The 23091-nt window shown below is 32.0% G+C and overlaps 1 protein-coding gene across 2 annotated transcripts in view; it reads left to right on the top strand.

Annotated features, from left to right (window-relative positions):
• Window positions 1-22600, top strand: part of LOC107168039 (uncharacterized) — a 41411-nt gene extending 18811 nt beyond the window's left edge. Inside the window, exons 4-10 of one of the 2 annotated variants that reach the window (XM_089224556.1) lie at window positions 426-2959; window positions 12879-13116; window positions 13191-13426; window positions 13899-14032; window positions 14103-14278; window positions 16930-17121; window positions 17850-22600. In XM_089224556.1, the coding sequence (XP_089080682.1) occupies window positions 426-2959; window positions 12879-13116; window positions 13191-13426; window positions 13899-14032; window positions 14103-14278; window positions 16930-17121; window positions 17850-18928 (4589 nt within the window). In that variant the 3' untranslated portion in view covers window positions 18929-22600. The remainder of the gene's footprint in view (window positions 1-425; window positions 2960-12878; window positions 13117-13190; window positions 13427-13898; window positions 14033-14102; window positions 14279-16929; window positions 17122-17849) is intronic. The other variant, XM_089224557.1, reaches the window with a different exon arrangement.
• Window positions 22601-23091: the final 491 nt, after the last annotated feature.

Raw genomic sequence — 23091 nt, 5'->3', positions numbered from 1 at the left:
ATTACTCTTGACCACAAATATATATAGGTATAGGTTATAGGTACTTGCTATATCCGATTTATACTAGGTATTTACTGTTTTATTGTTAAATTTTAATAAAACGGTAATATTTTTATAAGGCTTAGTTGTAGAACTTACAACTATAATAATGTTGTGATAACTTGGTGTGATATCATATTTCTCCGATATACATAATACTTGCAATAATGATGATATAAAATCTGTATTGAAGTAATTGAAGAACATACTGTTAAATTCATATGCATACAGCATACGTTTCACGATAGATCTTATGAAAAATTGACGATGTCTTAGTTATGGATACCTGTTATTGTATACAATATGTTAAGTTTTTAACTAATATTGTTCCCTCCAGCGTGTGGCATGTGACTATGTACTTCTAAAGCTTTATTGCATTTTCACAGATTTTATAAAGGAAGAAAACTGGTCTATGATAAACCGTGGTGACCCATTTAACTTGTTCAAATCAAGCAACAATAATAAACAGGCGACCATCAGGATGTATGACAATAACGATCCTGGCGTGCACGACGACGATGACAACGACACGGTATTATTCTACAGGGACAACCTGCAGGATCACCATTTATGGACGGCTGGTGCTGGCGGGGGGCCGCTAACCAATGGTTGTGGGGGTGGTAGCCTGTTACAGTTCGAGAGCCTGGAGAAACAATGCGAACAAACCGTGTTCCGGACGACGGCCACCGCAACGCCGTTCATGACCAACAGCGCAGAGTCCCTGACTGCCGCCCAACGGCCGGCCGGTTTGCCGCGCCGGAACAACTTAAAACAATCCGCGATGGATGACGATTGCGGTACTACCATGGACGACGACGAAGCTGTGTTATGCAGTACGCCGTTTTCGAGTTACGCGGGCGACGGGTCTAGCATCAAGTCGCTAAGCAAGAGTATGGAGAGCGTGCACTCGACTGCAAGCAAGAAACGATGCAACAACAATTGCAGAGATGGCATGAACGATGTGTCACAGAGTTTGGATGAGCTGCGTCTGTGCGGCAGGGACGACGGTCAGTATGACTCTGCGGCGGCGGCCGTCGGAGCGACGTGTGCCGTGGCCCAACCGGCCACCGGTATGTACAAAACGGTTGACTGTCTTATCGATCCTGCGTATCGCGAGAAAATGGACGACGACGACGATGACGTAGATGAAACGGACAATAAAAAACCGGAAGACGCTATACAGGGGGTAGGATGTAAGCAGCAACGATCGTCTGAAAACTTAAGCGAAGATAGTGGTTTCGGGGATCAGGTTCCCCGCGGTCCTGCCATACTACAAACGTATAAACCCATCGCCGAAGACGAAAACTATTTTGAGATGTCGACGAAGAGCGTCGCGACGATCGCCGCCGCCGCCGTCGGTTCTGCCACGACCGCGCAGTGCTCTGTCACCGCCAAGGGGAAGGGGACGGACGACGACGACGACGATGGCGACGACGACGAGATGAAATCTAAATTTAGCGCAGCCTGGCACAGCTATCCCGATCTGGGCGATCAGCCGTCAGTGACTGCGGAATCTCCTACGACCGACGACGACGACAACCGCCGGCATCACCACCTCCACCATCATCACCACCGCGACGGTACCGCGATGGCGTCCCGTTTGCCAATGTCAAGTACGCCCAACCTGTGCGCCGACGGTTTGCTGGCGCATGCCGACGGTGACTATTTGCGCTCCAAAAAGCTGCTAGATTCCACCGTATCGTTGGACAGATCGCACTCGCTGAAGCGCATACATTACGAGAGCGAGTCGGCTCTGAGTGCAGCCTCTTCGCGTGGTAGCAATCTACTGATAACCACCAGTTTCGTGAACCTTGCAGCTGCACCGACGCCCAACAAGGGCGTGCACTTTTGTCCGGTTGTGTCCGAAGTGAACTGGCGTGAGAGCTTCAGCAGCAGCAGTTGCACTGACGTCGGTGGCGGCGAAAACGACAATGTTTCGGATGAACCCCCGGAAACGGAAGACGACGAAGACTATGACCGAATTAGTGACGAAACCGACGAAAACATTGACACGATGGTAATGAAACTGTTGACCGGTTTGCCATCAGAAACCAGGCGTCCAAGTGTGGCGGAAAAACAACAGCTGCGCGAACGGCTGGACTTCATCACGGGCGGCTCCCCACCAATGTCGCATAGAATAATTGCCGCGCCCACTAATAATAACACCGTGGCCACCGGTTCCATCAGCAACAGTCGCAGTGTTCAACCGCGACCGATCGAAGTCGAACCGCCGGTCGCCATGTCAGCTAAACCGAAAACGATCGGTGACAAGCTCGGTGGATTTTTCCAGCGGTTCTCGTTGCGCAGACTGAGCGGCCGTCGAAACAAGGACAAGAAGAAACAAAAAGTGGAAGAATGCAACGCAGCGGTGACGGTACAGCCGAGTAATAATAATTGTAGGCCCGACACACCACCGCCCCCGCCACCTGTCTCGGGACGACCGGCTACTGCCGCCACCGCATCGGATAGGGGTAAAAAACCGCCGTTACCCCCGCAACCCCCGTCAGCAGACGGCTACACAACGCGCCGGCGCCTCATATATGACGAAAATCGCGGTAGTCGACTGCCGCCACCGCCGGCACTGCCGACGGCCGGCAGTCGCGCGTCTCTGCAATCGCGGTCGCCCGCCGCCGCCGTTGCAATGTCCCGTCCGGATCACCGGGCCGGTCTGCTGGAGACCGACTTGGACTCGAACGTGACTAGGACATCGTCGTCATCGCTCATGATGGGTGGTGGTGGTTGCAGCCCCAACAAAAAGGCCCGTAGTCTGCTCGATCTGGGCGCTTCGTCGGCGAAATTGTCTCTAGCTCCCAACGAATCAAACAAATCGTCCTCCGACGGGTCGTCATCAAACGCAACCGATTACAGGGCCAAATCCATGGAATTTCTGTTGGACAAAGAAAATCAAGCTGCTGTTCAGGTAAATAACTTATCATAGTAATTTTATAAATTATGTGTCGTCAATGATACAGTGTAGATAATCGCGATTATCCTATACACGCCTAATAAATAACAACGAGCACACAGATTGTACCTATACTCGGTTGAAATGATATTGGCTTATCGTGGACATTAATCTAATATCTAGCAAAAAAAACAATAGTTTTAACAGAAACGGTTTATATAGGTCAGCAGGAATAATTTGGGTGGTAGTGAATTTTGTGGGTCATTCGGCACACGTGGGGGGAGGGGCCGTTTGTCAGAGCGCAATCAATACACTCAACGCAGCATCGTGGCTCGGTACAAATGGTTACCAGTAATTCTTTTATTTTAGTTTTATAAAGCCGAAATTTTAAAGTTACAATAGGAATATTAACTCCAATGGAAATATGTTAATACTTAATAATAAGTGCTAATTGCTTATGGTATTATTATCCATTTATTTGGTTCTTAGTGGTGCAAATAGGAAACATTCTACGGCCCTTAATATTATTTTTAAAACTTATACGTATAAAATATCATCAGTCATCGCCCTTTAAGAAAAAATGATGAGTTATTGATTAATTATGTATAAAGAAAGTGATTGTTAATTCTTTGTCGAATGATCTTCGTGGTTTAAAATGTTGTTTATATTTTTTATTTTGAAGAAATATTATGACTTTATAAAATCAACTATCACACTTTTAAGTTGCTTGTGCTAAATTTTTCTCAAATTACAATTTAGAAAATACGTCTAGCGAATATACGAGTATATTGTTATCAAGTATCATCCTCGTAAGTATACTGTCGTCGAACCCTTTTCTACACAATAGCATGTGACAATAATTTTTCCAAAACGCGGGTTTGAAGTCTATCCCATTAATTGGTTTCACAATAATACGGTATTACGTTTATTAAAAAAAGTAATAAACATTGTGAAATATATTTTAACGATTTTCTATGAACCATATAAGCGTGATAAAAATTATTAATTAAATTAGCACATATAGAATAGTGGATTCCTGGCTGCGAATACTAAACTAGTTGAACAATTTGGTCAATGATCAATAGTCGTTAATCGTTACTTAGAAAATTATTTACGTCTTTATTTAACTCAAGACAATTGTTCGTTAAATTTTGCATTATTTATACATTATATCATTTATAGGCTACCTTAGCTACTATATAGTCATATACTCCTATATTAGTGGTAGCAACACCAAACACTTACTAATTAGATTTTAAAATATGTCATGATTCATGATGCGTATTTTAGTTAAACGATATTATAGCTTATGATACTTAAATAATACGTCTTATAACTGATCTGATAGTTTTTTTTATTAATTTAATTATCAGGCTTTTTTTCTATGATTATTAATTAATATTAAAACACTATTTATGAGTAGGTATATTTAAACAATATGCTGTTCAGTGATTATTACAACATTATACAGTGTGATCACGATAAGTGGAAACACTCAATAACTATGTGCAGGCTTCATATATTTCAATTCTGCTTTTTCGGCTAACTAATAAACATTATTATACACATTTTCAAATAATTAGACTATTTTTTTGACACTTAACTTTGCGCATGCGCACAATAACTTTTTTTTTTTAAATGGCATGATCCATTTTTGTCCACAAATTATTTTTTTGGTATTTTTTTATGAATTTTAGTGGTTGAATTTCTTTTCTAAGTCAAAAAATGACCGAGTTATAGCAATTTGATTTTACGTTATTTGCACGGGTATAACAGATTATAAAATACTTAGTTTTTATTATTCACGTATTTATTATTATTAACTAAGTATTTTATAATCTGTTATACCCGTGCAAATAACGTAAAATCAAATTGCTATAACTCGGTCATTTTTTGACTTAGAAAAGAAATTCAACCACTAAAATTCATAAAAAATACCAAAAAAAATAATTTGTGGTCAAAAATGGATCATGCCATTTAAAAAAAAAAAGTTATTGTGCGCATGCGCAAAGTTAAGTGTCAAAAAAATAGTCTAATTATTTGAAAATGTGTATAATAATGTTTATTAGTTAGCCGAAAAAGCAGAATTGAAATATATGAAGCCTGCACATAGTTATTGAGTGTTTCCACTTATCGTGATCACACTGTATTAAAATTGTTCAGAATTTGTTATTTCATAAAGCTATTCATGACTTAGGAAAATGTGTACCTTATAGGCTATACACTATAAAGCATATAATTTTTAATTATATTAATTAATATAATATTAAACTATATATTCTAGAAATGTAGGTACACCGATTGACTAATAATGATCATATTCAAAATTGTACGACGTAAATGATTTTATTAGAATTTAGATAACTTCTAGAAAATGTACAGAAGTCTTAACTTAGGTTAAACATAATATACATATTAATTATGTTTGTTTCAATGTAATATTATATTATATTTATCTATTATTGAATCAAAAGTAAGCATTATATTCATAAGACGTTTTATTCATATAAACTAATTATGCATATCAGTTCTGGCATATGTAACTTTTTGTATATTTATTTGCATTGGCGCATTTCAATGTTGCAATGAAAACATATACACTAGAACATTGAAAAAACATCTGTATATAGTTTTTTAATTTTTTTAATATTATGATATTATGTATATAGTGTTCTATGTACGAAAACGCATAAAATTATTTCTTTTTTTGTATTTAAATTAAATTAAAAATAAATTTTATTGCTTTACTATGATTGTTACAGTAAACAGTAAAATTATATTTTGTAAATTATTATTAAAAAAATAAAAATATGATGGTTACACACCTTACACTAGTGACTAATGACTATACACCTAAATTAATAATACATTGCATAGATATAACATTTATTGGAATTACTTAATTTATTAACTTTCAAACTGAATACGTTTTTTTAAAAATATTATCAAAAAAAACTATGATTATGCATAAAAATCTATATATTCTTATGAGTTTATTTTATATTAGTTGTAGATTTATATTTGTTTTGAAGTTCGTATTACAAAACTATTGATTTGCGTATTAATATTTATAGTTAATTAAAGAATAGATCCATGGATAACTTTTACTTTAGAAATAAAATGAGAAATATATCTATTTCAAATTGTCAGTCGATTATAATTTATACTTACATTACCGCCTCCGCTTCTTTAACGCCCACTACCTTTACTATCCTACTCTCAAATACCAAACTGCAGTATGCAAATGTTTTTACTGGCTGTTTCCTTATTACAATTACAGTAAAATGCATAAATATTATTTATATGTATATGAATTTTAAGTTATACTATAAGATTTATATATAATATATATTATACTATATGTTTACTTTTTTCAAAGGACTAAGCCCATAAAATAAAATAAAATAAAATAATTATTATTATAAAATTAAACAAATTTAATTACAAATTATACAACTGAAAAAAATATATTTCATAATTTTAGAATATAGTTATAAAATTTAAAACGAAAATAAAAATTTCAAAACCGTGACATGTAAGGTCCAAATTATTTTTTTAAACACTAAAAACTTGAGAATAAAGTGAAATTTTTACGCCATTTTCAATGGGCTGGCTTTCATTTTTGACTGAGTAAATTTAAAATAATGTATAGGATTTTATCTACGTATATAAATCTAAACTCAAGATTACAAGTAAATGTTGACTTTTACTTCACTTATATGTAATGGATCCATTGATGTTTTTCAACGTTTTACTGAAGCACAATACCCATAGAACCTCACATAGGATATCCATGCACATGTAGGCCAATCAATAATTCATAAAGTCCACCTACTGCATATTCCCCTTCTTATATTGTCAACATGCCAACATGCATGGTGTACATTATTATAACATAGTACATTTTTTTTTTTTTTAGGCTCTGTTTTACTGACTCCTAACCTAACTGTTTATTTTTAATGTCCAGGAAAAAATAGTTTCTATAAGACTTGTTGGCTGTTGCCAATACGAGTACACACCATATACGAGTAAAATGTATCTGGTTAGAATTAGGATGAATTTGTCTACAATCTATTTGACTATTATGCTATACTTATATATTTAATTTTATATACAGCGAGTTTTGAAACAACAAAAAAACACATTAATTTTCATTGTTAAAGAATATCCAAAAACAATTTTGATAAACAATTTTTTATAACTATAGTCTTAATTCATCAAAAACAATAATCTGTACTAGCAAGCCACAAAACGGTTACTTGAGAAATGTAGTTTCTTTTATACATATTCAAAAATTTCAAAAATTGTATATCTACTTATTATTATATAATTAAAAACTTTTAAGGAACTTATTATTATATAGTATATCAGTTAGTAGATATAAGTACTTGTGAATTAGTATACTTATTTTGTTATCTGGCATAGAGTGTATTAAATTACCAATTATAGTCAACAATTCCATATTTAATAATACACAATATTAACTACACATTTAAATATCATTGTTTTTGAAATATTTTTATTTACCATGTATTTTTTTCTAAGTATGCTTAAGACTTATTTAGTTGTGCATTTTTTGTAGTAAGTACGTCTAAAACTATATTTTCCCTACCAAAAAATATTCGTTTAAAATAATAAGTAATGTTTCTTAAAAACATTTCTCAATGTTTTGAATAGTTTAATGTCATCAAACAAGATTTGTTTTGTATAATATTGTATATGTCATATACTCTTATGTGCAGATTATATTAATGATATGACCCATATTGTTCGCATATAAACTGACATATTTCACTACTATAAAGTTCAGTGTGATGAATCATATATAATTAACCAAACTACAACCCTTAGCACAATTTATCCATGAATTACCGATATGATTGACTTCACTTTAGCTGTATTATAGGTAAGCGGTTTTGAAATAAAAGTTCACCTTGTAATTCCCTCCCTTCTCATCTATTCACGACGCTGTTTGACAATGTCGTGTGTGTCGGCTCAAACTAGGGCTCATCGTGACAGGTAGGCGGTACCCACCAGTTTGTAATTTAGAGATAACTATGTACAGAGCGATTGCATACAATTTGTTCTAATTTTCTACCATATAAATCATTAATCTGTATGCTTACCTATTGTTATTTTTTATTGTCATTTTTCTACTGCGCCCAATTGTATTACTTAAATAGTATTGATATTTGTATATGTGTATATTGCATATTATATTATTACATACCTAGGTACTTAGACTAATTTGTTATTTTTTGCAATCATTCGTCAAATGTTATTCTTATCTAATCTGTCTATTCAAATGATTACTCTATTAACACATATGTACCTACAGGTAATGAAATGTCAAATTATTTGTTCATGATGGTATAATATTTATATTTGAGTTATAAATAAATTAAATGTATTTTAATATTATTTAATTTACTGAGGATTTTTAAATTCTGTTAAAATTTGTGATTTTGTTTTATTTTGCCTCATATCATCTGTTTATAGATTATATCTACCTAATATTTTCATAAGATTCTTAATTTATTAATACATTTACATGTTATAAGGAAATTAACTATTCGTGATCTACATTTTGGAAGGTTCTATATATATTACAATAAACGATATACATACTTAAAGAAATTTTAATAATAGTAACTAAATACATTATTAAATATGAGTTAAATAAAATAATAATTTACTTTCACGTTTCATCATGATATTTTGTATCAGAATAACGCTGTAGAGTCATGGTAAAATATGGCTCACGCTATAATATTTAAAGACAAAAGCCGAGTAGGCGGAGTCAGTTTGATTACTGTCAAACGTCAAGCCCTTCCGTGTATTGTTTTAAAGTCTCTTAGAACTTCAGTCTGCTAAAGACTGCCTATACATGATTTTTGCTGCACAGAAAAAATATCTACTACCCACACTGCAAGTAATATCTTCTTACTCCTATGGATTTTTATCAAATTAAACAGCCGTGCTATTTGTACCGCTGTAAAATAAAAAATCTCGAGGTATATTGATTTTAAATATGTTTTATATTTATTGTGTTTATTAAAACACTTGTATGTTGCAAATAGTCATCTTCATAATTTATTTATCTATTATTATTATTATTATTGTTATTATGCACCGTATCGTTTACATTCGTAATTCACATTTATAATTTTATATTGCATCATGTTACATATTTCAACAGTTAATATTAATTAATGGCTTATTTTTGAATTAAAGATATTTTCTAATATTTAATATTAAATTATTTCTAAGGAATGTCGTTGGTCTATATAGCTCTATACATTATAATATATTCGATTCTGAACGGATAGCAATGAATGTATTGATTTTACAATGTTGTATTAGTTTTTATTTTGTGTCTGAAGATTCTGATGACACTTTTTCTATAATAGAAAAATTTCTCTGATTATAAATTTTAAGGGAATTTTCTAGTAGCGAATCAGATATTGTTTATATTTTGGTAGATAAAAAAGTAAAAGTTTCACTGTAACTTAAAATATAATCGGAAACTTAAAGGACATTTTTTTAAATTTTAATATTATTATTAAAATAATTGTTTTATCATCATGGTTACCAAAAAGTTAGTTAGTTTTTGCTGAAAATAGCTTTTTGTATATTATACAATTATAATAGGTATATCGTTGAATTCAAATTTAATTCACATTCATTAAACAGTGACCCAATCAATGACTATCTACACTCGGCACCATTTTTTATTTTTATTATTGCTTAATTGGATTTCAAATGTAATGGCATTTTAATTTATTTTGGGTTTTATTAATAGATTATTTGCGTTTAAATTTTTATTTCATTTTTGCGTGTTACGTTTAAATGTTTTCTGAAGTACTATATTCTTACTATATATATTGGTGACCTACTTATTCAATGAGGTTGTCTACTTTATTAATTGATATACGATCGAAATTGATTCAACCTATTCGACATTCATGTGGATACCGTATTATACCTGCAATGATATTTGATAAGGATTATAAAGTGAAAAGTTTTCTTCTACATTTTACTTACATATACATTATTATATTAATACAAAATATATTATATAGCTTAATTATTATTTATTAATTAATTAATCTTCGAAATGTATTTCTTTAAAATTCTAAATATAGGTAAATGGTAAATAATAATGATATATAAAATATAATTTTTTAGAGTTAACATCTAGTTAGTTTGATGATAAAGTATTTATTATTATTTCTTCAGCTTATAATTTTTAATATCTAGTTATAAGTTATGCATACTCTATAGCGTCCATCATATGACATCATTATTGTAATCGAAGGGTCATACTGTCAAATAATATCTGGCCAGGGACATTGCACGGGCCTTATAAAAAGTTATAACTTTATAAGTAAGTTGTAAGAGATAGAACCGATCGTTACCTTCGTAGTCTCTTTTTCTCTCATCCCCGTTGACCTTAAAACTCAATAGTGTTTGGTAAATTTATCAAAAAATTCAAATGATGAATAAATCATTAATTGTATTTCACAAATGATATTAATTGTTAAATAAAAATATTGAACAAATATAGGTTCATCAAAATTAATGTAATTAAAAAAAAAATAAAAATTGTACATAACATATTTTACATACCCCTTTATAGAAATGCCTCCCCATAAAGTTATTAACTTATAATTATTTTTAGACTAATGACCTGTGATGTTGAAGCCTTTTATTCCAATAAAAAAAAAATATATATATATATATATATTGAAGTACCAAAAAAAAAAGGTTTAATTTTAATGTCCAATGTAATACAATCATCATGTGAGCAGTCTCTCATTTAAACACATTCCAAAACTTAGTATTTTAAATCATCTTGTGGTGTTTATGTTGAACGAGTGAAACATGAATCCGAAATACGTCCGTGATAAAAATAGTTTAAGAGTTGAGACCATTTTAGTAGATAGTTAACAATATTATAAAAAAAAACTAAGTATTTAATATTTGTGCATTTGTCAATTCGAACGCTTACAAAAAGTCGAAATAATAATTAATGTATGGAGTCTACTAAAAAAAATGTAAAAAAAGCAAATAGTTATACTATTATTGGTTTGTTTTAAAATTTTAGAAATAAAAAAAACACAATATTTAAAATGAGGACTTCTCATTTTCACTTTAAAATAATTCAGTAGATAATTATACACCTTATATATGTATCTGAGTTCCAACGAGTAGTTTTTGAGTTATTAAAATACATAAGTATATACTAAAAATAATTGTCCATAAGAATGGTTTTACAAAAATATAAAATAGATTTAACATTTAATTAATTATTTATTAGTTTATTACACTTAGATAATTTTTACTAATAATAAAATTTTGATAGATTAACCTAATATTAATTACTATAATATTTAAATGATCATTGCCTCGATATTTTCCTAACAACTACTCGTTCGAAATTTAATTTTAATAGATGAAAATCTGACTGATGAGTAATTTAAAGTTAAAAAGAAGACTTCTATTGGAAAATAAAAGCTACTACTATCATAGGACACTCTTTAATTGGTAATAAATATGTCAATAATGTTAGTATGGCTTGTAAGCTTATTTAAAAATTTCAAGACTGATTTCGTACTTATAACTGCATTATTGTAAAAAAAAATTGTGCATGTTTCATCAATCATCCTGTGTATAACATATTTATTTCCGTGTTAAAATATTTAATAACTAAACACTGTTATTTGTTTGTGTAGGTCCCTGTATATATTTTACTTACTTCTTTATATATAATTTTTAACTTATCATTAAAACATTTAAATCTCATTATTCAATTTCAAAACGAAATTTGCAATTTCCCTTTCTCAGAAATCAGAATATTAGTAGGAACTCTTAAATAGTTTTATACCTATTTTTTTTATAATTATTTTTCGTTTAAGAGAACATACACCCGTCATAGGTACAATATCAGGCTTAGCTCCGTCCCAGTTGTTTAATCATATTTTAGTTTAAAATTTAAATTATGAGGGTCTGTGATGCTGATACAATTCTAGCTTCCCTAGAAATGAATTTTTAGTTGTGCCTTGGCACCTCCACGCGTTGTTTCCGTTTTCCAATTATTACGTTGTATATGTGTAACATATATAAGCTATAAGCAGCAGTGCAGCACCCTTCACACATTTGTGTGCGTCGATGTGACTATCAATGTTCAAATAGTAGTAGATTTAAATATTTAATAAATAATACTTTCTTGATATAAATATTATTGTATACAATTCTATAATTTATAATGTATTAGTTAACAGTTATACATGACGTACATTCTCCTATCTAATGCTTATCATGTATCAATAAACAACTTTCGTTAAAAGTTCCCATCTTAGTTCATAAATCATGATTAAAACCAATAGATAACTATAATACAATGTACAATGTACATATATGTTATCTATAAATAGTATTATAATAGTAATACCGACCTTTGGCGAAGAAGGTAATTAGGTAATTGGTATAGATCCCGATAACAGTGAAATAGAACCTATTTATTAGGGAATAACAGTCATTGCATTTTTAGACGTTGCACACGGTTCAAGTTGAAAATATTGAATTTGTAAAAACTTTATTTTTCATTACATTAGTGTCTTAGAGTAGATTGTTTGTGTTTCGCGTCATTTAAAAAAAATAAATTTGGAAGTTTCTTTAAAATATAACATGGACAGAATTGGAAAATGGTTGGACGAAGACGATTACTTGTTCACGAAATCAATGCACGCTTATATCGAGAGTCGTATAATTTGGGACCTTAAACGATTGCCAATGTCTGTATTTCGTATGAAAAAGAACCGTTATGAAAATCCAAAATACCGTTATAGTGTCAGTGTCTCAGTTGTTTCACTTGCGATTTTTAATCCCTGCTAATTTCCAACTTTTAATAATGTCTATTTTTTATTTTTAGGCTCCAGAAAATGAACTCCGTAAAGTAAATGTCCACAGTGGAGAACGGATACTCTCTGAACATGAGTTGCGCATACAGCGTTCTTTACAAAGACTTAATCTTCCTGAATGGTACAAGACGTGCAATGTACCGGCTCAAGGATTTATTTTGAAGAGACATAGTGATGCTGGTTATACGACCAGTATGTCTAGCCTATCGTCAAACCAATCGCAGTCACCAAAAATGTATTCTAATCACAGTAAGTAGTGTTATTTAAAATAAAAAATTGCAATATTCGTTTATGAATACAATGTAAATGTATTATTGTTTTAGATAATACTCTGCTTAGCCCCCAAACACACGCTGCAACTAAGAATTTTTCACGTTGGAGTACTAGCCGCTTAAATGGATCAAATTCAAATAGTACATCTCCTTGTAGTTCCACGCGATCGTCATTTAACTATCGTCAACCATATTTGGGTTGGAGATCTCAGGAAAAATTGTCCAAACCTAGAACACCAGCTGAACGTCTTGCTGCTGGATTACTTGCTCAACAACAACATGAACCGGTAAATTTTATATCAAAACATTAATATCACTTATTATTATTCTCAAAATTTTGAATCTGAGTAAGTCACTATTGTGTAAATTGAGTAAATATTAAATTTGTTTGTATTTAATTATAAACAGATTGTGTTCAATAGTGTCCTACTATTCTATCGCACGCACCGACGCACCCACAACTTAAAACATTTTCAAGCATAACTAATATTAAAAAAAAAAATTCTGAATATAATAAATAAATAATTAAATTGTCAAATAGGTACACTATCCTTATTCTACAGCTTAAGATTTTAATATATATAATATTTTATTGACCGGCAAAACCTATGTGGAACATCCTAACACTTAGAATATTATAAATACATTTATATTTAATTAGTCAAAAAACTTGCAAAAATCCAATATTTCAATTTTTGAATAGTTTTATATACTTAGTTATCTATTCTACATTGAATTATTATTTCTCATTTTGTAAAGACATGTCAAACAAGCTTATCTGAAGTGCAGTCATCAATTAAAGAAGTTACATCAGCTATAGCCAACTATGTATCATCATCAACGCCAGATGGAAGTAAAGAAAGGTTGAATACTGATCACGATACCCCATCTAGGTAAAAATTAGTTGCATAACAATATAAAAATAAAATTAATTTAATTTATTTTGAATTTGATTCTTTTTAGATGCCCGTCTTTCAAAGGTAGCACAGGTCGCTTATGTTGGCTAGAAAGTTCATTTGTGGGCAACAAGCGTCCCAGTTTAACAAGAGACACACCACCATCAGAATTAAGTACACCACCGTCACATCGAAAAGCTACACCTATTAGACAAACTCAAAACAATGGCAGTTGGGCCAACGGTGAGTGTGAATATACGTAGACAAGGCTTGCTGTCACGTGCAAAATATTGGACACTGCCTGCTGTGTAGAAGCCGATAATATGCTTATCAAAACAATATCATATGATATAGCACTTGAACAGCTTTTGTTGGACTACCTTTAGATTTCATTTATTTATTTTGTAATTTGTTTTCGTTTTAGTATAAGCGAGTTAGTTATTAATAATGTTTTATTTTTTTTTATGTATGTTGCATTCACAGCAAAATTTAAACATTGTAGATTATTTTTTTATTATTATAATTAATTATGAATAAGCTAAAATCGTAGAGCATGGTAAAATCAATGAATATTTTTTGTAAGTTTAAATCTTTTTAGTATTAATTAATTGATTATTTCAATTGTTAATACTGTTATGAAAAAAAAAAAAGTAATATTTAATTTAAAGAAAATTCACTAGGACATTTTAATACATTTTTTTTATAAATATTTCTTTAAATCAGAAATTATTTGTTACTTGATTATAAAACCAATTGATTTATAATGAACTGAAACATTATAAATAAAAATAAACAAGTAAAGTATACATTATTAATAAACATTATACATTGTATACAAAACTTGTTAAATATTAACAAGTCTTATTAATTATTATTTAAAGTTCATTTAAATGTTTGTTTTTTAGTTAATATTAAGCCAAACTAAAAATATTAAGGAATTGCGAAACACATTTTTATTTTTATTTTGTCATTGAACACTATTACTGTAATTAATATACAAATACATGGTGCTAGATAAATTGTTATATTTTATCAAACAATTTTTGGAAGCCACTGTTCTGAAATCTGTTTTCAAATTACCTAACATGGTATAATAACAGTCAACAATCTTTCGCATATATTCTTAAAAATATTTTTTAAGTCTATGCAGTGCTATATGCGTTATAAGCTTTAATATGATATGCAAATTTGTTTTAGTAATTCATAAATCTGAATAGGTTTTTATTTTTAAATGTATTAGTGTTTATATACATGTATTATATATTGTGTCATTTTAGGGATTCTAACATTAAATTTTTTATTTCTCAAATCATAGTTCATACTTATGTGTTAAATTTTTTCATAATGTTTATTCATAATTTAATATTTAATAATAAATAAAATTTGAGATAAGATAATATTATAAAGATGACCTTTTAATCTATCTCATATCCTCCATCGGTGCTGCAAACTATCATCATTTCAGTTGAAATTTAAAAATATTGTTGTATACAAATATTTATTTATCATAAACTTTTAATTGTATTTGATTTACAAAATTGATAATTATTTATATATTTTATTTATTATATATATATATATATATGATGCTTTTTAATGTTACTAGCAAAATGTATTGTATTACATTACTTTTATGTTTTATACATATAAATAAATATATATGGTTTAACTGTTTAACAATAAACTAGTTTTAGTGTAATTATAAAAAAAAAATTCAAATTAAAACATGATGTAATCATTTTCTGGCGAGTGAACTCAATATTAGTTACTCAAACTTCAAAGTTAAGTTTCAACCCAAAAATATTTAATATATGATCAATATACTATGAATCCAATTTAATTTATATTATTAATTGAATTTTTCTTTTACTAATAACAGTAATAAGTAATAACAATTCTGAATATTTGGATCTATAAAACCAACATTTATATAAATTTACATTGACATTTTTTTACATACCATGATGGACAATATTAATAATTTATTTTTTAAGTAATCCTATTTCAATCTTATTCATCATAATTATATTATTATAATTAATGATTTTTTACACTTTAATGCTTAGGTAAAAATAACCAAATTTTATGACTGAAATTTGACATTTCACATATAACTCAATAAAATATTCATTTGTTTTCAAATAATTTATCCCCTCCAACAATTTAACTAATAATTGTTGTTTTTAAGATAATCAAAAATTACACTAAACGTAACTTTTTAAATTTTGATATTGCCAGTAAGACTATGTATTATGATAGAATAATAGTTTTATTTGTTCTTTCTAATAAATATTTTGTTCACTATATACTCAACATCTATTACTATGTTTTATAATTACGTTATGATATAGGTATTATAATATTACAAATTATTTTATTATATGTATTTTTTTTATTTAATATGTACATTATATTATTATGTATAGTAAATGTAAGCCGCGCCTATTTTCCCAAAAATAAACAATTGATAACTATAAGACAATAATAAATAGTGTATTTTGTTTACAATTTTAAATGTTTAAAAAATAAATTGCATACACAAAGCAAAATTAAATTTTCCAAGTGTTTCATGTTTTTAATTTATAATATTTCCTAAATCGTGTTTAGGTACCTATAATAGATACGAAACAACCAAATAGTTGATAGCGCATTTTATATTCTATACTGCCATTTCGTGCATGTGTTTTCTCAACGCGATTATTATTATTTCATCGCGCCATATGCATTATACATTGTTTTCAACCTGCTGTAAATTATTGAGCTTTATCATTTCTTTCATTGAAATATTAATGTTGACCATATAATTATTGTTATATTGAGAAAGTTTTTTTTTTTTTTTTAATTTCTTTATCGGATGTTGAGAATTCACTTTTCGGCACGAATAATTATTGCAGATCGGCCGAGTCCCGATTCGACGACCATGGACGACGTCCTAAACTCGTTGTTAGGGTTGCAGTTCCAGGGGACGACCACAAATAACGATAGGTATCACCACCATCATCACCTAACCCACCAACAGCATCGCGGTAACGATGCCCACGAAAGCGGCGGTGGGGACTTCAGACGAAGGCCCTACGCTGCTTCAGGTACGGCCAATGTGTAAGTGTGACAAAAATGCGTTTGTATAGAAATCGCAACGAAGACAAAATCAAAATAATATATTATAATATATATATATAATTTTACATCCCCCCACACCACTCCCCCATTATAGCTTTTATTTATCTTTCAACCGTAGTTGCCGTGTGATCGTTTTGTGTTTGATGTATAGTATATTATAATATTGTAGACTTACCTATACCTATACCAATCTATACCTATAATTCGTGCAATACGAATATTTTATTGTTATCATTTATAATAGATGCATTATTTTAGTTGTTTAGTTTTTAGTCGTGTTCATGTGCTAGTATCGTTTTAGAAACTGTTTTGAGAAAAAAAAACTAGGGATGGGTTGAACACGAGTGTTTAAAAAACGTTTTGAATCCAAACTCGGATTTAATTCTTTTGAACTGTTTAAACTCATAGACTTTATATGGAACTTATAAAATCGAACCATAAAACAATTATTATTGTAATATTATACTTGCTTAAAAAAAAAATAAAGAAGTTGCAGTCGAACCAGGATTTTTTGAACTTGCATCGATCTATTCGGTCTCGAACATCTCCGAGGTGTATAGTTTTAGTAGCGGAGAGTTTGAGAACCCATCCCTGAGTCTATATATACTTATATATAGAAACAAAATATAATATCTTTATAGATGTCATTAATCGAACTTGTGTCGAATTGTGCGTGCGCGCGATGCGTACACAGTTTCAGGTAACACGTCGGCTGTGGCACAAGCAGCAACGCCGACTGCAAAAGATCAGCATCAAGCGGCGGGCCCTCTGCCCTGTGGTTCGGCCGCATCGATCCGTTGCCGGTACTCGGAGTGTCAGCTGTCGGCCACCGTTTCCGAGGCCCGGCGCACGTACAAGATGTGCCACAACTGCAATCACATGTACTGCTCGAAGCGCTGCCGGCGCGCGCACTGGCAGAACCACAGGAAAACGTGCCTGAACCGGCGCACGGCCGTACTGTGCCCGTCCGTCGTGGACGCGATCCGGGCCAACGACCGGTGCGCCGAGCGGATGTCGACGATCGCCCGGCGCGGTTACCTGACGCACGGCCGCGGGGCGGTCAAATGCTATTTCTCGGGCGTCGAGCTGGCCGACAAGTTCGTGCGGAGCGGCGGCGACGATTTGCAGTGCGAACCGGTGTACGCCAAGTGCACCGACATCGACCCGGAACTGGAGGCGCTAGAACAGCTGTGCAAGACGTACAACCCGGACACGCGGTACGTGCTGCACGTGTCTGTGTGCGTGTTGAGCGAAGTGCCGGGCCCGGGACCGGTGCAATGGGAGCGGCACGTGGTGTACAAGTGCGTCAAGATGCACCTGCACAAGAGTCTGCGCGTCGCCGCCGCTCCGCAGTCTGCGGCCGCCGAAGCCTCTGAACCGGCCGCGGACGACGCCGGCGCCGTCGGTGCAGGTCCGGACACTCTGATACTGACCTCGTTGCCGGGACGTGACCAGCGGGACGTGCGCACATCACGCCGCGTGTGCTTCGCAAACGTGCAGCAACACCTCTGCCAGAGAGGCGTCGAGCTCCGGCACCAGTTCCCGGACGTGTACCGGAAGCTGTGCGATTACGTGGACGGAGGCCCGGACGCAACGTTCACGCCGGTCACGGTGTACCCGCGGGACAGGGCGTCCGGCAAGACGTTCATGTGCATCATCATGCCGGACACTGAGCCCGAGAAGCTGAGTCTGTTGCCCGGTGACAGCGCCAGGGTGCAGACCATCGACGTTGGTCAAGTGGCCGCCGCCACCGATCGCCTCGCTCATCGGTAATCGTCGACCGTCGTTTTATCTACACGGTGATGGCTGTAGGGGAGGGGGTGTGTTTGTTCGTTACTCTTCCTTCCTCGCGGTGCACTCACTTACAGTCCGCCCTCAGACTTGGACGCTCACATAATATATAATAGTCGTCTGGATAGCAGGTGATTGAGAAAATTTGTAATATTCTGTTCAACTTAAGAGACGTAATCGGCGACCGACTTGTGTGCGCAGGGGCGTGACAATACTACGCGGCTGCAGGTATATTATACAGATAATTATTGAACTTTAATGACTGGGTAGGTGCGACAAGCGGGTGTTGCCTTATTGCGGACTGACGAAAACCGATCGGCGCCGACTACGTTTTCTAAGTCGAACAAGAATTTAATATAGATATCCATATGGCCATATAATATTGTGATGATATTTCGATTATGTTCGAATTATTTTAATATATTTACACGTATTACCTGTTAGTGCAACAGAATGTGCGATTACTTGTCACCACGTGTGGTTGAGTACCTAACTCGATAATGTAGTTTTATTCCGACTTTGGGCTATATAAACACTAAGAACCTTATAATAATATTGATCGAGGCTCTCCTGCAATAAAGCAATTTGCATTGTCCTGCAGCAACCGTATTAAAAAAAAAAAAAAATTAGAAAGGAGAATGTTAATACCTACTTGCATATAATAGTTATTGACGGGGACACTAAATATATTATTATTATTATTGTTATATTTTCCTAATCTCATCTGCATTGACAATTTACCAGGATACTTTATATAATATAGGCATGTTATCCAATGATGTGCATATTATTTATAATATTTGCTTTTATTTACTAGTTATTATATATTGTTAATCATGTTATTCGTTATTTTATTATTATTATTACTATTATTGTTATTACATTTATACATAATATAACATCAAAATATAATAATAAAGTATATTATATACCTACAGGCTACAGTCTAATACTCCAATGTATTAATTTAATAGTGTCTAGTGTCGGCGCTATTCAAAATAAATCTAGATGTCAGTTATAACAATGTGAATAATTTTTTACTCGAACTTTGAATAGGTACCTGTTTAAAAATTTGATTTTAATTCTTCAGTCTTTTATACCTAACTTACAATACATTTAAACCTTGTAGTGTAGGCATATTAGGCGGATTAAGTAGAAGTCTTAGGGTCTTGGGGGTGGTGTGGAGGGTCAAATGTTTTTAAATAAAGCTCACATTTAGGCAAGCAATCCATACCTAAGCCGTATACCTAGGTATAAATAAGAATCCGGAAGGTATAGCAATATATACTACTGTTATAAATATTTCCATACTTTTTATCAAAAATATTTCATAATATAATAGTGCAATAAAATATAAGTAATAAAGCATTATTGATTTATGATAAATCTAATCAACGATGGGAGATGACACTGATCAGTGATGGGTACGGGCCACGGGGTTCATATATAATACTTCTCTCCTACCATCAACATAAGCATGAGCTCAAAAGTGGTAGATATTTAGATATATCATTTTATTTTATATATTAGTGTAAGTTTTAACTAAAACGGAAAATAGAATAATAAATAATAAAATAAATAAATAATAGTATCTAGGTATATTTGTTTATAATCTACACATTCCAAATGCACATTTCTGCAATAGTAATGATCAAAATCTGTCAACTCATGCAAGTTAATTCGTATTGAACACCTATGTAATTGAAATATTTTTATTTCCGGAATCATCGGTTCCAGTGGCGTACCCAGGATTTTCGAATGGGGGGGGGGGGGGCTAAATCTATATCGGTATTCGGTACCATAATAAACACAACGTTTATGCTTTGCTTATACTAGGTCATTGTTACTAAAGATAATACGTTGTATTCAATACCGTTTTTTAGAAATATCATGGTTTGTACTTTGTCTTTTTTAATATAAAATGTATTCCAAAACATGGCCAATGGGAGGGGCTGAAGCCCCCTAAGCCCCCCCCTGGGTACGCCACTGATCGGTTCAGTATTACAAGTATTAAAAAAATAATAAAATGTTCATCAAACGTAAAATAGACTTAGAAGTCTTATCCCCCCCTCACAACTAACGGTCTATGAGCCACGAACGTTGGTACACATTACGAATGAAAATGTACAATACCAACTCAAACAATCCAAACCGTTTGGTTACAATTTCGTACGGATTTGTGGTACATATTATATTATTATTTAATAACGCTGTCGACCGGTCACGAACACGTCATGTTGTGTATTTTATATTATCGGAATACATATTTACTAGTACCTAGCTGGATATTAGTAATTTTTATTTGGTAGGCCGAAGTGCACACATATACATTGTGTGTCGTGCAGGTACACACAAAATAGGGCCTGAACTGCATACTAATTTGATTTCAACGATTCCGGGCTGTTCCCAATGTTAATATCATGTTTTATGTGATGTTAATTTGTTCGTGGCGTTCATATTACAACATAATAAATTGCATCAGATCCTCCTTCTCACCCCCTCCCCACGAGTAAAGCGATGGCGGCACTAACTTCGTTTTGATTCCTCGTCTTAAATTCATCGAATTGGTCAATCATTAACCAAATGAAATAAAAACGTTTTCGTCACGATTATTATCCAATATATATATATATATATTGGAAGGGGATGGGGAATGCGCTGTAGAAATATCTAAGGACCTTTGCACCCCTCCCCATCAGCCAATCAGAGATTAAATTACGTCTATATATAGGTAATTGCCCGTAACATTCATACATTCGAATATAAGTAATAATATTATATTATTATACTAATATTGTAGGTGTACTAAATACATAATATTGAGCAAGACATTTAAAATACTATTTTAATTTAGTTTTGTTGTAAATTGTAACATTTAAAGACTGTAATCGATATATTTTCTCCCGATTCGTACAGTTCAACATTTACGAGTAATACGCGTCGTCTTTGGCAGATTCAAAGTTTAATCACATCGCGTCTTGCGTGGTGTTAATTATTTTATTTTATTGTTATATAATTATTATTATTACAACGACAGTAGCTATTGGTATACGTTTATATTATATAATATTACTATTATTTACATTGTAAAAACCATAATACATACCTATGTTGAATTTAAATTTTTATAATAATATACTTATACATTAAATATTATAACACCTATCAGTATAATATTATTGCTGAATTTATCGTTCAAAAATAGAGTTGTTAAAAAAATTGTTTTTATATTACCAGCTATTATGTAATTAATAATTATTATTCATTATGGTTGACATTATATTTTTATTTCGTTGAAATACTTACAATTTATTAATACAATTATACATTTTCTATAATATGTTTTTTGTTTTTACTTATAACTAGGTAGGCTATTAATTTATTAATTTCAATGTATGTTAAAATGTAACCGGTTTCTCTTGGTTAACTCCTATAATATCCATTTGATTTCAGCTATACTATATATGTACTGAAGCAAAGGCTTGAAAATCGCATTCGAAATGAAAATTTTCTATTTTAATATATATATAACACTTATCTGTCAATATTTTTTTCGACTTAAATTTAATATAATATACCTATTGATTATATAATTGCATGACTTTAAACATGTTATACAATATTGAATCAATAGTATTATGATTTGTTATATAACTTTCTTTTTTATGGTTTAAAATATCAATATTATTTGAATTCAATTTTGGCAAACTAGAAATTTAGAGAAGGAATATGAACTTAATAAAAAGTTTCTTTAATATATAAGTACTAAGCAACAATCAGAAATTCTTTATTGCAAAAGCGTTAGTAAATTTTCAAAAAAAAATAGTAGTACCTAAGCCTTGCTGAAAGTAAAAACTATATAATTATTTTACTGACATTTATAGGGAAAAAAAACTAAAAAATTGAAAGCTGATAGTGTCTGTAAACAGCTTAAAATAAGTTAAAATATTTTAAAAATGTTATGGCATATGACAAATGCTAATTTAAGCATTCAGTGAAACCATTATGTACTTGTCTACGTTAATTTGTGTTATAGTTACACCAAAGTCCAAAATCGATTTGGTCAAAAACCGATTTTGAGTTAAAATGTCTATTTTTTCTTAATTTTTTTTTTCCTGGTGCTTTTGAACTACTAAGAATTTGTA

Source organism: Diuraphis noxia, unplaced genomic scaffold (genome assembly GCF_037042655.1).
Source record: "Diuraphis noxia isolate RWA-SAM2 unplaced genomic scaffold, SU_Dnox_SAM2 contig0003, whole genome shotgun sequence".
In the NCBI taxonomy this organism is placed as follows: Eukaryota; Metazoa; Arthropoda; class Insecta; order Hemiptera; family Aphididae; genus Diuraphis; species Diuraphis noxia.
Note: the sequence above shows the minus strand (reverse complement) of the source record. Positions and strands in the feature narration are given on the sequence as shown.